Genomic DNA, 16,488 nt, shown 5'->3' on the forward strand with positions numbered 1-16,488 from the left:
AAATCCAAATAAATCATTTACTCATATATTCTTCATTCACCTACCACCACCCACCGGACACCACCACAGTCGCCACCGCCACCACTACCACCGCCGCCGCCGCCACGACGTCATTTTTTTAATTTTTTTTTTTTTAAAAACTTGATGTTTGGGTGTTCTTTTTATTTTTTGTTGTTGTTGTTTTTTTCTCCTTATATCGTCTTGCTATATAATATTGTTTTAAATTTGTGAGTTTTTTTTTATTTTAATCTTAGATCTACTAAAATAGATCAATTTTCATTGACCCGTTTTTTTTTGTTCATTTCCGTTTTGTTATTTTTTTTTCAATTTTCATGTTTTGGTCTTTTTTTTTCATTACCGTTTTGTAGTTAATGTTTTGTTTTTTTTGACCCATCTCCGTTTTTTTTTTTTCATTTCCGTTTTTTTTTTTTTTTTTTTTTTTTTCAATTTTCATGTTTTGGTCTTTTTTTTTTCCGGTTATTGAAATTCTTACAAATTATAGTTTGATTTTAGTACTAAATCTATTAGTTATGAAATCTCATTTTTTACTTTTTTCTTGTTGATATCACTTTGTTAATATTCGTCTTGTTATATATATTTGCCAAATTTCGTATTTAAAATTTTCTTTTGGTATTGTGTGATTTAGGATCTATTAAAATTACTTTATCGGTTAAAATTACACTTTTTTTCGTTAAAATTACACTTTTTTCCGTTAAAATTACACTTTTTTGGGGTAAAATCACAAGTTTTTTCCTTGTTAAAAATACACTTTTTTCCGTTAAAATTACACTTTTTTGTGTTAAAATTACACTTTTTTTCCGGTTAAAATTATAGTACTAAATCTATTAGTTATGAAATCTCATTTTTTACTTTTTTCTTGTTGATATCACTTTGTTAATATCCGTCTTGTTATATATATTTGCCAAATTTCGTATTTAAATTTTTCTTTTGGTATTGTGTGATTTAGGATCTATTAAAATTACTTTATCGGTTAAAATTACACTTTTTTCCAAATTACACTTTTTTCCGTTAAAATTACATTTTTTTTTGTTAAAATGACAGTTTTTTCCTTGTTAAAATTACACTTTTTTCCGTTAAAATTACATTTTTTTTTGTTAAAATGACAGTTTTTTCCTTGTTAAAATTACACTTTTTTCCGTTAAAATTACACTTTTTTCTGTTAAAATTACACTTTTTTCCTTTAAAATTACACTTGTCTTCATTAAAGTTACATTTATCTCTACTAAGGTTATCTTCTCAATGACTAAAGTTACGCTTTTGGATTAAAGTTAGAACAATTTGGACTGAAGTTACAGAAATTTGGACTAAAATTACACAATTTGGACTAAAATTACACAATTTGGACTAAAGATACACAAATTCGGACTATAGTTATACATTTGGATTAAAATTACACTTTTATGGACTAAAATTACACTTTCGTGGACTAAAATTACACTTTTGTAGACTAAATTTATACATTTGTGGATTAAAGTTACACATTTGTAGACTAAAATTATACTTTTTTGGACTAAAATTACACTTTTGTGGACTAAAATTACACTCATAAAATGATAAAAGATACACACACTATCAATTTACTAAGTTACACTTTAGTGGACAATGATTGGAATTGCACAATCTAAATGACTCAAAATAAATGAATTGTGTAACTTTAGTTCTAATTGTGTAATTTTACTCTAAATTTAGTCGTAAATAGTGTATTATTAGTTCAAAATTATTAAGTAAATAGTGTATTTTCGGTCCAAAAATGTATTTTTAGTCCAAAATTGTATAATTTTAGTCCAAATTTAGTTGTAAATATTGTATTCAATTTAGTCGTAAACTCCATTAGTTCGTCCAAATAGTCCAAATTAGTTAGTCTATATTGTCCAAATTGTCCAAATTAGTTAGTCCAAATTGTCCAAATAGTCCAAATTAGTCTGTTTAACTTTAGTCCAAGAGTGTAACTTTAGTCATTAATAGAGATAAGTGTAATTTTAACAGGAAAAAGTGTAATTTTAACCGAAAAAAGTGTAATTTTAAAGTAGAAAGGTGTAATTTTAAAGGAAAAAAAATGTAATTCCAACAAGAAAAAGTGTAATTTTAACAAGAAAAAGTGTAATTGTAACAGAATTGAGTATAATTTTAACATAAAAAGTGTAATTGTAACAAAAAAAGTGTAATTGTAAGAAGAAAAAGTGTAATTGTGACAGAAAAAGTGTAATTGTAACAAGAAAAAGTGTAATTCCAACAAGAAAAAGTGTAATTTTAACAGGAAAAAGTGTAATTGTAACAGAATTGAGTGTAATTTTAAAATAAAAAGTGTAATTGTAACAAAAAAAAGTGTAATTGTAAGAAGAAAAAGTGTAATTGTGACAAGAAAAAGTGTAATTCGAACAAGAAAAAGTGTAATTTTAATAGGAAAAAGTGTAATTGTAACAAGAAAAAGTGTAATTCCAACAAGAAAAAGTGTAATTGTAATAGAAAAAAGTGTAATTTTAACAGGAAAAAGTGTAATTTTAACGAAAAAAAGTGTAATTTTAACAGAAAAAAAGGTGTAATTTTAACGAAAAAAAGTGTAATTTTAACAAAAAAAAAGTGAAATTTTAACTGATATTAACAAGGCGAGATTTGTAAAAAAACCAAGATAAACACCAACAATATTAGATCTAAAATAAAAAATGATGTAAAACGAAAATAAAAAATAAAAAACGATGTAAAACACCAACAATATTTAAACACCAAGATAAACACCAACAATATTAGATCTAAAATAAAAAACGATGTAAAACACCAAAAATATTTACACTTTTTTTAAATAGATAACATAATAAATTTAAACAAGACGGGATTTGAAACAAAAAAAAACAAGATGATATTTGAAATACGAAATATATAACAAGACGATATTTAAAACAAATAAAATCTCAAAAAAAAAGACTCACTAAAAAAACCAAGCACAACTACTACCACCATCCCAAACCTAACACGCCAACAACAACAACCAACATCTATTTAAAAAAAAACAGATTTGATATGAAAAAAAAGGAGATCTATTTTCGGGTGTTGTTGTGGTAAACAAAAAAAAAATTAAAAAAAAAAATTCGAAATCTGGGAAAGAAGAAAAAAAATTCATAAACAAAATTTTGAAAAAAAAAACAAAAAAAAAAAAAAACGAAACAGGGAAGAGGAAGAAAAAGAAAACAAAGACACACAATGAAATAAACGAAATAAAAACACGAAATCAAAAACAAATCTGAGAAAACGAAATAAATGAAAACAAAACCTCATTGCATATTATACAAATCTCAGAAAACCGAAATAAATGAAAACAACAATGAAAAAAACGAAATCAAAAATGAAATCAAAAATACAAATCAAAAACAAATCTCAACAAAGAGATCTGAAAATATGGTGAAGAAAAAAAAAGAAAAAAAAAGGCGGAAAGAGGATGAGGAGGCGGTCGGTGTGGTGCGTGGTAGACGGGAGTGGTTGGGGTGGTTGTTGGCCGGGAGTGAGGAAGAGGACGGGAGTGTTGGTGTTTGGGGTGGTCGTTTTTTTTTTTTTTTTTTTTTTTTTTTTTTGGGGTGATGAGAGGACGAGAGAATGAGAGAGATGTGGTTTTTTGTTTTGGAATTAATTAATGAGAGAGTAGTGAATGAATGAATGATAAGAATGAGGAGGAGATTAAGAGTGATTAGGAAGGGAGATTAGCTAGATGCATTTCTAGCCCTCCATTGAGATGTAATCTCCTCCCTTCATCTCCTTCATCCAAAGGCCCATATGAAGACTTAGGGACACATGATAGATGTAAGGGACTTAGGAGAACTTGATTATATATATATATATATATATATATATATATATATATATATATATATATATATATATATATATATATATATATATATATATATATATATATATATATATATATATATATATATATATATATATATATATAATTGGTAGGTAGGTGGGTATTTGGTGGGTATGACGTAAAACGCATCCCCGCCCCACCACCCATGGCGGGTGGAATTTTCGTACCCGTACCCACCCCACCACCCGCGAAAGTTGTACCTATACCCGCCCTATTTGGGACGGGTGCGGGCCAGTACCCGCTTATACCCGCCCCGCTGACATCCCTAGTAAGGAATGATGAGCGAGGATCTCATGTTTTGCATATATACATACTCCCTACTATTCACAATAAACTTCTCCTTTTATTTTAACACAAAAATTAAGGAAACACACTACCCACCATATAAATAAATTTGGACCACAAAAATAAACTACCCCAGCATACAATAAAATTTGGACCACACAAATACTTACCAAAAAAAGAAAATAGGGAAGTTATTGTGAATAGATGAAAATGAAAATAGGGAAGTTTATATTGAATATGAGGGAGTACTATTTTTATTTTCTTAATTTTTCGTATCATTATTATGTTATAGTACTGTATTTTTTGCGCCATTTCTACTTTCATTAAAATCCATTGTTAATTTCACATATTTTTATATTTTTTTTCATTAAGCTGTACTGATTGGATCGAGACATTAAATAGGACAAAAATACGTAATGAGTTATTGTCCAATCCAAAGTACGAAGATTACTTGATTGTTTCAAAAAATACATCAAAATCCTGAAACCAATGACCACATCATTATCCTCCCCTCCAACAATAATATTTGCCCATCTTACACCGCCGTTATCACCAAACAAGACTAGTTGCTTGATCATCACCACATTAACAGGAAGATTTTCTACTTAAGACACTCACATATATCCCCAATAACAAGGCCACACCGACTGAGGACGTTCATCCACATTGGCTAAGGCGGGTCCACTTCCTTGGGCCACTACATAGTGGACCCAATCGGCTCTGATACCACATGTTGCGACTACCGCCTCTACCACACCATCATATTAGTATGATATTGTTGTTTTAGGTCAAGCCCACACGTATTTGTTTTTGGGTTCCTTTCCAAAAGGCCTCATATTAATCGAGTGATGAAACACTTATAAACAAATTCATCTTTTTTTTTCCAATGTGGGACTTTGGTTGCTACCCCAGTCCCCAACCTAACATTTGCGGTAACTAATTCTACTAATTTTCGATCCAACACCCGGTTAACGAGTTCATTTAGAGAGTTATTAAGCTTCTTCACAAAGTTAATAAGTAAGTTCCGTTATTTTATAAATGGATGTCTCGGTATTAAAACTCATGATGAAAAACTTTACCGCCTAATAATCCTCAGCTAGTCTTGCTATAGACGGATATATCCGTCTATAGCTAAAGACGGGTCAAATAGCTTGAAAGTGGTCATATTTTTGGCCTCCACCACTCCACTTGTTGCTTGTCCTATTAGGAATGTGTTATTGTATTTGACCCGTCTTTAATTATAGACGGATATGTGTCGTCTATAATGAGATTTTGTGAATAATCCTACCCAACTCAAATTCCAATAAAAATCGAATGGTACGAAAAAAAAAAAAAAAAAAAACTTTGTAAATGAATACGGCAAGTCCAACCGGGTCAATAACTGATAAATCAAAACTTTGTTATTGTATTTCCACAACTTTGGGCCCCTTCTCTCTCTATTTTACACACTACCTATCTCTCACTTTAATGGTGATTGCGAAACCCTCACATTTATTGTCTTCTTCTTAAATCTTAACCCATTCTTCCTCTACTTATTTACTTTTCTGCTCATCATTTTCATCCCTCTATTATATCCCAGACATAAAGAAAGGTGTGCCATTGTTTTTTAATTTCAATTTACTTTCTTCAATTTTGAATCTTATACTCACATCATTCCTTAATCATTACAGTATGTATGTTTTTTAATTATGTTGTGTTTATGTATCATGTACTCCGTATATGTCATGGAATAACAAGATCTAGTAGCTCAGTTTTCAACTGGGTACATTTACTTAATTGGGTTAGATCAAGATTAGCAACTCATTTTACATTTACAGAATTCTGTTGTTTTGTTAATCGTAATTTTGCATGTTCAATTTACCACTACTGTAGTGGGTATTTCGTATTTATACGAATAAGGCTGCGTACATCTGAACCGTGTTCATCCTGCTTTCAGCGGGATCAACTCCAGGTTGTTCCTCCATGAGGACCAATTAATTCTGGTTTTCCTTCAAAGATTTTCCTTCTTTAGTAGTTAAACAATGACAGTCATATACAAATATCATAGTATAAAGCTTATACCTTTGCAATTTGCATGTTGCTATCACTGAAAGGTGAGCTTATACGTTTCGTGTTTTGTCACGTGATTTTATTTTGGCCTTTTGTTGTTGTTGTTGTTGTTGTTGTTGTTGTTGTTGTTGATGATGCTGCTGCTGTGTACTGTTTTTACTGGAACTAGGGTTGTGGAGGGTGTGATCTAGATTGATTCATAGAGCCTTATATCTTGTGTTTTTGTTCTTCAGTTGAGGTATACTGGGGCTTGTAATTCACGACAAAGCTTCGGTGGTAACAGCATCTGACCATGTCTGCCCCAGGGAAAAAAGATATGAAGTTGGTTCTAGATTTGGGGGCTTGGTCTTTTAATGTTGTCACTTCTGTGGGGATCATTCTTGTCAACAAGGCCTTAATGGCGACATATGGTTTTACATTTGGTGAGTTTTCATAATTTGTCATTCTACTTGTTTTTTTGGCTTTCTGAGTACATCACAAATAGGAGTTGTTGGTTTGGCTCTGTCATCTCTTGTCTAGGAATTATGTTAATCGTCGTTAGTATTTGGATTGCCCTTTCATGTCAACTCAAATCATTTTGATTATGGATCCGTGATGAGTGCCTTGGTGTGAAACTGCCAACGATGTATACGGTTATGGTGTTCAAGAAGATGCTGAGAATGAGCAATAACGGATGACCGCATCTGTGTTTTTCAGAGCGAAATATTTCTGCTGGGTGCAGGGGGTGGGAATGTGGGCGGTGTTGTTTTTAGGATTGGGGGAGTGTTGAATAATTATATCGGCGACACTTCGTCGCCACTCAGCTGATATTCCTTGCATACTGGATAAAAATTATCTCTAGAGGCAGTGAGCGAGTGGTGGTGCGCGCAATGACCCCCAACTTATTCCCAGTCAGGCAATGATAAATACACGGAGTAATTTTTTTGGTTCAAAATTTCCTCCTCCGTATTCCTTTAATTGCTTATGCCAGCCAAACAATGATAAACATCAATGGGATTAAATAAAAATCATTGAAGTGCTTTAATCTTGTGTTCAAATTTCTATCATCTTTTTTAGAGCTAAAATGTTCAGAATATCAGCTTTTATGTTTGATAGCTTAAATATCCGATCATGATGACTTACTAAGTTTTGTCTTATTGTCGTTTGTTACAGCTACAACATTAACTGGTCTTCATTTTGGAACAACCACGTTATTGACTTCATTACTCCAATGGCTTGGATATATACAGCCAACAGAACTGCCATTTTCAGAGATTGTGAAGTTTGTTCTCTTTGCCAACTTCTCGATTGTAGGGATGAATGTTAGCTTGATGTGGAATTCTGTGGGATTTTATCAGGTTAATTGACTTAAATTGCAAGAAGCTTAAAGTTAAAGGGCTCAGGTTTGAATAAAAGGTAAATCTTACCAATAATGTCTGCCATGCTTTTCAGATAGCAAAGCTGAGCATGATCCCAGTATCTTGTTTTCTTGAAGTGGTATTGGACAAGGTGCGATACTCTAGAGACACCAAGCTTAGCATCGGTTTAGTTCTGATGGGTGTTGGAGTTTGCACTGTCACTGATGTTTCAGTCAATGCAAAAGGTTTCATTGCCGCTTTCGTGGCAGTTTGGAGCACTGCTCTGCAACAGTATGTAAGTCATGAAACTTGGGATTTATCTGGTCTTAAACTGCAAGTTCCATATAAATTTCTTCTGTATCTGCAAATTGGATGATGTTGGATCACCCTAAAAGCTGTCTATTCTCTTGATTGGATTTTATTTAGTTGGTGTTTTAGTTGTCGTCCAATCTCTTAGGCGTTGTTTGGATAGGACATTAGGAGGAACGGGGAGGGCAAATAGAGTAATGGTATTTTCCTTCCAAACCTTATTTTTCGAAAGGATATCAATTTCTCTTGTAGGAACTAGGAAGGAAACTAGAATCCTCTCTCCATTCCCTTCCCTTCGATCCAACTTTCTATCCACACAAGGAATTATTGTTTTATTCTAAACTGTACACTGCAATCAGTATTCCAAGAATATTAGTTCAATAATTTTAATGTTTACCTTGGTTTGAACTTTGAAGGAGTTGAAGGGATTTCTAATTTGTTGTTCGGTGGACCTCTTGTCCTCCCAACACATTTGTGCTATCAAGTAAACTATTATTTTTCTATCAAAGAAAAAAAAAGAACTAATATCATGCCTAGTTGCCCCCTCTTGGACTATTATGCTAGATCCCTATATCTGTCTAGATCTCGGTTGTGGCAGAGCTTGCGAACTTTATTTTTTGAGAAGAAATAATTGTTTATGGAGACGAGGGACGACACAAGGGTTTTATGTCTCTCCATCTTTTCACAAGATCAACCATCAAAGTTCAGTTTATTTATTGATTAAATCTCGTTTTTTTTTTGTGCAGTATGTGCATCATCTACAACACAAATACAATATAAGCTCTTTCAATCTATTGGGCCGCACTGCTCCAGTGCAGGCTGCTTCCCTACTGGTTGTAGGGCCCTTTCTAGACTATTGGCTGACTGAGAAAAGGGTTGATGCCTATCCCTACTCTGAAATCGCTGTGGTAAGCATTCCTTGAGTTGTCATCCAATTGATGCATAGTTTTCCTTCTAATTAATGAATGATTTCCATGGAGGTGGGGAAATTCAAAGCATTCATCTTTTGTATCATGTATACAATCAGAAGTGCAAAGTTTGTTAGTTTACCTGGTAAAGCTATTTAATGCTGGTATATTTGAACAGAGTTTGAACCTAATCAACATTGACCCAGCCGCACATGTGCGGAGCTTTTACTACACCCTGAATTGGATTTTATTTATTTACAACTTCATTCTCTGGATGAACACTAGAAATGAAAATGGACTCTTTGCGTTTGAGCTTATATTCAAGAATCACTCAAGCATCAGATCTTCGGAATTTACTTTTTACTCAGGGTGCTTTCTGAATACAAGTTGCTAAATTTTACCGATATGCTTACCTACTAAATCTAATGAGATGTTGAAGTTCAAAATTTTGGACATGATTTGAGTTATTGCGTGAAAAAACTCGATTCAATCCTGTCTTCCATTACCCAGCTGACTTAAATTTATTGGTCATACTCCGTATTATAAAACTTAGGCCGCCTATACATTGATTGGAAACTAGATTGTGATGCTATTCCATATGCTCAATAAGAATGGAATTAAGTGAAAATGTATTAACTTCGATAATGAAATTTTTTAAAGCTAACAGCGGCAAATGTAGTGAATTAATCCATGTAACTCAGACTCGTGTAATATCCTACAATACAGCTGAGTATCTCAGTCTTTGGCCCTTTTTATAACTAATAATGCTTTATGTTTTTGGCTCATTGATATCTATGTAACTAACTAAAGTGTATCATATTCTGCAGTTCTTCATAATCTTGTCCTGCATAATTGCAATTGGGACCAACCTCAGCCAGTTTATCTGCATTGGTAGATTCTCAGCCGTGTCCTTCCAAGTGATCGGTCACATGAAGACTATCCTCGTGCTAATCCTCGGATTTACCTTCTTCGGGAAAGAGGGTCTCAATTGGCACGTTGTTGTCGGTATGATGATTGCTATTTTGGGAATGATATGGTACAGCAATGCTTCCACCAAGCCAGGAGGTAAGGAACGTTTTACCCCAACACTCTCAGAAATCGAGCAAGAAGATAGAGATAAATTGCTAGAATTGGGTCAGGTAGATGAGAAAATGCCGATTCTGAACGAGAAGCATGATCTTAAATAGATGGCCTCTAAAATTATGGCTGCTGATTAAGATCAGAGGTTGCTAGTTTAATTGTTTGTCCTGAATTATATAAGAGTAAAGATCAGAAATACACAGCATTAGTAGAGAACCAATTCTTTGTCTTGTGAATTGTAATTCCCATTGTGAAGTTAGCATACACATCATCTATCAGATTTTTCCTCAAAAATTATTGTACTTATGAACTCGATTGACAAGTTATTATCGTCCTGATTAGCATTAAGGATCTTTGTTATACTTTCACAGATTTCCCTTTTTCTTTTGAATTCGATACCAACTTCTCATAGTCTATATTGAAGCGGGTCTAGGTGAAACACAAGACTGGGAAAGTCAATAAGAGAAGTCAGACTGGTTTGTTATCAATCAATGTCCAATCGTGGACGGAGCTAATGACTGATAAACCAATGGTATTATATCTTCATTTGAGACTTGCACTCGTAATTGGTCACTACAGCTTGCTCTCAATTATTTTACTATAAACACAGCGGGAACCTTGATAGCTCAGTCGTAAATTGGACAGATGAGCAAACAAAAACTAACAAGGCATCTGACCGGTTTGTTGGGTTACACGAGTCTACTGGTTCTCATGTTTACATGCCTATATGTAACCGGTCTGTGTGGAGCTTGACCAATTTCAAAATAGTCTCTACACACGGAATACATATCCTGAAGGAAGGTTGTACAGAAAGTTGTATCGTATTATGAGAGGTATTGTAGGCAGATCTTTAATTTGGTTAATGGACTTGGTTTTAGAAGGCATGTTAGGAAACAGTAAACAAACTGGTCCTCAACATTCAAAACGCGTTATTGAAAATGAGATTTCAACAATAATATACTGAATGACCACTAATTAACCTACATTATTATTGTAAAACTGTTTAATTTTAGTAGCTAAAAACAATTAACTCGGCTAGTCCCTTTTGTAACGAAGAAAATGTAACTATATTATGATAATAAGTCCTATTCACTAAGATGTTCCACAATTCCGAAAATGGCAAATTCACTAAGTTCTTCCACTTTCTTTATTAGTCTATTATTTGTGGTTTTTATGACTTGTGACCCCACATTCTCTCTTATTTTCATTTTCCTCCATTTTCCACCACAAATCTCCTTCCTCTTAAAAATTCCCCAAAAAATAATGTGAAAGATCATAGTGAATTGGAGGGTAACTATTTACCAATTTTTATTTAGCAAATTGACTCGTTTATCGGATCTACTCGGGTGTGGTGTCTGTCTGATGTCTGGTGAGTAGAAGTGAGTGAATGTTGACAAATAGTTGGGGGAAACAGCTAGCCCAGCCCAGCCCAGCCCAGCCCAGCCCAACCATAAGAGGCCTAATCTTTTACTTATATTGGACCACGTCATCCAAAGGACAATATGAGCACGTGTGGCCACTAAGTCTTTGTAACTTGGCCCTCCAACCCAAATTAAGGAATTTTAATACTCCCTCCCTCTCCCTCTATCATACTTTTATTGTCCTTTTTTTATAGAAGGATTTAAGAATAGGGTAAAGTTAATATTCTATTCCTTCAATTAAAAGTAAAATGGACAATATCATTTTGATAGGATGAGGGTTGGTTAAAAAAAAAAACTAGGGGCAATAACTGTAGTATACTAATTTATTATACTAAATCTAGAAAAGAGACAATGAAAATGTGATACATTTTGGAGCAAAGGGAACAATAAAAATGGGATGGAGTGAGTAACATAATCAACGGCTCATTAACACCTATTCTTCATTTGGTTACATAAGAGAATATGACAATTGGCTTAAATAGTCTAAAACTGTATACCAATACAAACACTTGTGTAAGACAGTTTATATAAAAATATTGTAAAAGTGGATTTTTTTAATACCCATTTTTAACTGCTAATAGGATTGTGTTGAATCTATTTTACAACTATATTAGTTTAAACCCGTCTTTCACAAGATAACAAGACTAAGGGTAAGATTATCCAGTAAGACTCTCACAAGTCTTGAGAGTCTGCCATATCAACTTTCCACTTGCTTTTATTATTTCTTTATTGCTGAGATTCACCTCATACTTTATACATTACCTGTTAGACTTATCTCGCTCAGACTCTACTTTTCCATTTCACTTATTTTTAAACAAACTTAAAAAAGAGAACTAAAAGAAATGACACATAAGATGCACTGAGATAATTTCCTTTGAAAGTGGGATCAAGACTTACCCAAAGTCTTAGGGTAAGATTATCAGTAAGATTGACCTGTTGATGTTTAGCAGAGGGGACATGGGCTCCATTACAATTATCCTTAGAATTTTTGCCACCTTCTCTGCTGCTTCAGGACTTGCTATGAACAATGAGAAATCTGAGATTTATTTTAATGGTATGGCTCCTGCTGAGGTGGATTATATTCTACATTTGTCTGGTTTTAAAGTTGGAGTGTTCCCTTTTCGTTACCTAGGTATTCCTATCTCTTACAACAGGATGGATGTTGGTGACTGCACCAGACTCGTGGAAAAAGGTGGTGGGAAGAATCATGGGGTGAGGGGGCCAAAAAACTAAGTTATGCAGGCATGCTTGTTCTCATTAGGGCTGTGTTGACTCAGTTGCACTCCTTCTGGACTAGAGTCTTTGTGATCCCTCTTACTGTTATTGATAGAATTGAGGGGATTTGTAGGAACTGTCTCTGGTCAGGGTCTGATCAGTATTTGAAAACCCCTGCTGTGTCATGGGAGAAGATTTGCAATGAGAAGAGATATGGGGGGTTGAACATTGTTAATGCTAGGCTATGGAATCAGGCTGTCATTGGTAAGTATACCTGGTGATTGGCAGCTAAATCAGATCATATGTGGATAAGATGGGTTGACCATGTCTATATGAAGGGCAAGGATTGGCATGAGTACACTCCTACTGCTAATTCTAGCTGGACCTGGCGTAAGATTTGCAAGGTAAGAGACATTCTGAAACCTGGTTTTTTGAATGGACAGAGGATTGACAACAAGGGTGTTTACTCAGTATCTAGTGGATACAAGAGGTTATGTGGTCAGCAGTCTAAGGTTAGTTGGTACCCTTTGATCTGAAATAACACCCGTATTGTAATACTACGGTTTTATGAGTCTCTGGGTACTCTATCGAGTGGGCCTTACTCTGTCGAGTAAGGGTGGTTTGCAGTTTAAAATAGTTCCTGACCTGTTGGGTACTCGATCGAGAAACCTTGATACTCGATCGAGTAAGGGGGCACTCGATCGAGTACCTCAGCTACTCGATCGAGTAGCCGGTTTACGGGGTGATGATTTATCGGGTTTTGTTAATAATGCGATTGAATATATAAACAACTCCGTCACTTCCTTAATACATTTTATCAAACCTAATTACGTTCAAAGAGAAAACAAACTACGTTCTTCGCATCAATCACATTATTAACAAATCCCGGAGCTTGAGAGGTCGGATTTCATTGTTCTTTACATCTTTGTGATCCTTGCGTCGAGGGTAAGATCTACGTATCGAATTTGTTATATTTAATTAAGTTTCGTTAAACCCTAATTTTGGGAATTGGGGATTTGTGTTAGTTTTGTGATTGTTAGTAATTATGTGATTATATGTTAGGAGGAGGATTCGTAGAAGAGGAATTTTTGATACAGCTGTTGAGACCGTCTGATTGTGATGCTGTTCTAGGTAGGGTTTCCCTACTCAGTATTAGTCCCATGATGCATTGTTGGTGTTTGTGATTGTTGAATGTTATCGTATTCGTATTGTGACGGTTGTTGGTTGTGATTGCTGTTTAATGGTTGTGATTGTTTGTCTCTGGTTCTCGAGATGCGTTCTCGGCTGAGTGGAGTCACTTGCGGGAGTGGCTTCACGCCCTAGTTTCACCCTCCGTGGAACCCGCCACGGGAGGGGATGTGCACATTAATGGGACAGGGTTATCTCTCAGTATGATGAGTGGGGCTTAGGTGGGAACGGCTGCGGTCCTCCACTGGCAGGGCTGGTCCAGTGGACAGTCGGTGACGGAGATTGATTGGAGTGGGTGTGATTGTGTGTGTGACCGTTTGAGCTGTGTTATTTGTTGTGTTGTTGGTTTATATAAATTGTGTGATTAGTACTAACCCTGTTTAAATGTTTTAAAAACTGTGGTGATCCATTCGGGAGTGGTGAGCAGTTATTGAGCAGGTATGATATGACGCGTATGGGATAGCTGGGATGAGTCATCACGTGGCAGTTAGAAGTCTTCCGCTGTGTCAGACGATGTTTTATAGCTTTGATAGTTTTAGCAGTAGACCGTCTGAGAATCTTGTATTTCTTTTTATTAGTTTTGGAGTTGTTATGTAATCACTTTAAACATTATTTACTTTTAAGTATGTTTCGTTATTGTCTTATGATTATCATTGCCTCGGGAAACCGATATGGTAGTACTTCCATGCCTTAAGTGGTCCTGGTAAGGCACTTGGAGTATGGAGGTGTTACAAAATGGTATCAGAGCGACGATCCTGAAACCTGTAACCAATGAATCCAATGAATATAGGGAGTCAAATAAAATGAACCCGGGGTAGAAGTTGTAGGAGCTAATGCAAAGACTTAGGAGACGTCCTAAAGTCGCGAACTCGCCCTACAATTTTGAACCGGTCACCATGGGATATGAGTCGGGATCGCTATGTGTTTATCTTGTAAATTGTGTATCTATATAGTGATGTGTGACATGAATCAGTGGATGTACGTATGTGGATAATGGGGAATGTGTAGAAAAGATGGTGACGATGTGATTTCGTATGTTGTTGGTTGAAAGCATGTTGCATGATAGTTGGTTTAAAATGTTGGTTGGAATTGTTAGAAAAGTGTATGAGAATGATGAGTAATGTGGTGGAAAAAGGAAGTAGTTCATATGTAATATGATTATACATAATTTTGTTTGTGTAATTTTATATAATGATTTCTTATACATGTTTACTATTGTTCATATGTATATGTTGTATGAAGAATGTGGTGGAAATTGATGAATTGATTGGAAAATATGGAGTGGCAATCGCATGAGAATATGAATTTTGTGATTATGAATATGTTTAAGTGACGAAGTGTATTTGTAATATTGTTGCGTTAGTAACATGGAAATAGGATTTGTAATGTATGACTATGTTTTGTTTACGAAAAGTGATAGAATAAAAGCATGTGGGTAAGTCATGATTGGCAAGTTAAATAAATTATTTGCATGATGAATGTTGTTGCTTTGTTTTCGAAAATAGTAACATATGATTGGGACTACTGGTTTTATGAGTATTGGGTTGTTTTTGCTTACCTTGTTGTCGTTTAGGTTGTTTGGAAGTAAAATCAAGTAGTTGTGTTTTTCGATTATAAAGAGGTTGTCTTTAAACTGTTATAAATTGAGATGTATAAATGATTTTAATGTGATTCCAATTGAAGGTGATAGCTTGTTCTTTTACGGTTCTAACGATAGGTCACACGCCCAAAACGACCAAGAAATGAGTGAGTTATGACCGTTTTACGAAAACTGGACAGTGCTGAGAATTGCGTAGGGTACTCGATCGAGTAGCCTTGGTACTCGACCGAGTAGGCGGCACTCGATCGAGTACGTTAGTTACTCGATCGAGTAGCCCTGGTGATTTGTTTTACGTACTTCTGACCTTCACCTACTCGATCGAGTAAGTCCCTTACTCGATCGAGTGGCCAGTACTCGATCTAGTGACTCATGATTCGGGTCATATGCTTATCTTTTGAATTCGTTGCATATCATGTGTAATTCAAAGGAGTCATTTTGCTTCTTTATGCATTTTTTTACATGAACGTTGGTCTTGACGCGTAAGTTACCCAATCTTGTGGTGTAGTGAGTGGCACCTGTGGTGAGTATGAGTTCGGTGGGAGGACATGAGTTATATGTGGTTGTGATAGATAGTGGAAAAAGAAAAGGAAGATCATTATGGCTTAATTGAGACATAGAGCATGTTTTCTGAGATGAAATGAGATGAGTGATATGATTGTGTGTTGAGTAACGTAAAAGTAAGTGAATATGGGCAAGGGATGATGTGAGTCTAAGGAACGTGAGAATGAAAGGATTGAGAGTAAGGATGTGGATAGTGGCAACTTGAGATGTGTAAAGAATTATGGAGGGAGATGGTTAGGAGTCGTGTGGGTCAAGAATATATGTAGTGAAAGTTCGTTTTAAAAGGGGTTGAGAATAGTGGTATATAGTGAACTTTATGGAGACATGTTGCGAGGTGGATTTGTAGACAGTGAGTGAGTTTGGAAGATTTGGTTTATTAAGAGGTGAAACTACGTGTGATTTCTTTGGGCATTTAACGGTATGAAATAAATTTTGATTTCTAGAGATGTACGAAGGAGATGCAATTGTTTGAACAGTGAACGTTGATTTTATGGATAGATTAGTCGCAAGTGTGAGTGATAGCATAATAAGAGAAGATCCATGGTAAGAAAGAGTGAGATGATATCGATATAAAATAATGAGATGTGAGTTTTGGAGCAATGAGAAAGTAACCGGAACACTAAAGAGTTAGGAAGAAGTAATAAGGAGTTTT

The 16,488-nt window shown here is 34.7% G+C and overlaps 2 protein-coding genes across 3 annotated transcripts; both read left to right on the top strand.

Moving 5' to 3' along the window:
• The first annotated feature begins 5,547 nt into the window (after positions 1–5,547).
• LOC141586850 (UDP-rhamnose/UDP-galactose transporter 6-like) lies at positions 5,548–10,213 on the top strand. Of its 2 annotated transcripts, none has more exons than XM_074408245.1 (6): positions 5,548–5,759; positions 6,451–6,639; positions 7,370–7,554; positions 7,649–7,849; positions 8,610–8,771; positions 9,599–10,213. In XM_074408245.1, exons 2-6 carry the CDS (start codon positions 6,510–6,512, stop codon positions 9,956–9,958), a joined length of 1,038 nt encoding a protein of 345 aa, XP_074264346.1. In that variant the 5' UTR covers positions 5,548–5,759; positions 6,451–6,509; the 3' UTR covers positions 9,959–10,213. The 2 variants fall into 2 exon arrangements, with proteins under 2 accessions (XP_074264346.1, XP_074264347.1); XM_074408246.1 differs by lacking the exon at positions 5,548–5,759 and adding an exon at positions 5,767–5,837.
• Positions 10,214–12,229: 2,016 nt separating this feature from the next.
• Positions 12,230–12,768, top strand: LOC141588179 (uncharacterized). The gene is made up of 2 exons (XM_074409632.1): positions 12,230–12,484; positions 12,550–12,768. Exons 1-2 carry the CDS (start codon positions 12,230–12,232, stop codon positions 12,766–12,768), a joined length of 474 nt encoding a protein of 157 aa, XP_074265733.1.
• Positions 12,769–16,488: the final 3,720 nt, after the last annotated feature.

This window comes from Silene latifolia, chromosome 6, assembly GCF_048544455.1.
Source record: "Silene latifolia isolate original U9 population chromosome 6, ASM4854445v1, whole genome shotgun sequence".
Classification (NCBI taxonomy): Eukaryota; Viridiplantae; Streptophyta; class Magnoliopsida; order Caryophyllales; family Caryophyllaceae; genus Silene; species Silene latifolia.

Coding starts and splice junctions, on each gene's coding strand:
- LOC141586850 (XM_074408245.1), top strand. CDS start 6,510: ATGTCTGCCCCAGGGAAAAAAGATATGAAGTTGGTTCTAGATTTGGGG. Junction 7,555..7,648: donor ATTCTGTGGGATTTTATCAG/GTTAATTGACTT, acceptor CATGCTTTTCAG/ATAGCAAAGCTGAGCATGAT. Junction 7,850..8,609: donor GCACTGCTCTGCAACAGTAT/GTAAGTCATGAA, acceptor TTTTTTGTGCAG/TATGTGCATCATCTACAACA.
- LOC141588179 (XM_074409632.1), top strand. CDS start 12,230: ATGGGCTCCATTACAATTATCCTTAGAATTTTTGCCACCTTCTCTGCT. Junction 12,485..12,549: donor GTGGTGGGAAGAATCATGGG/GTGAGGGGGCCA, acceptor GTGTTGACTCAG/TTGCACTCCTTCTGGACTAG.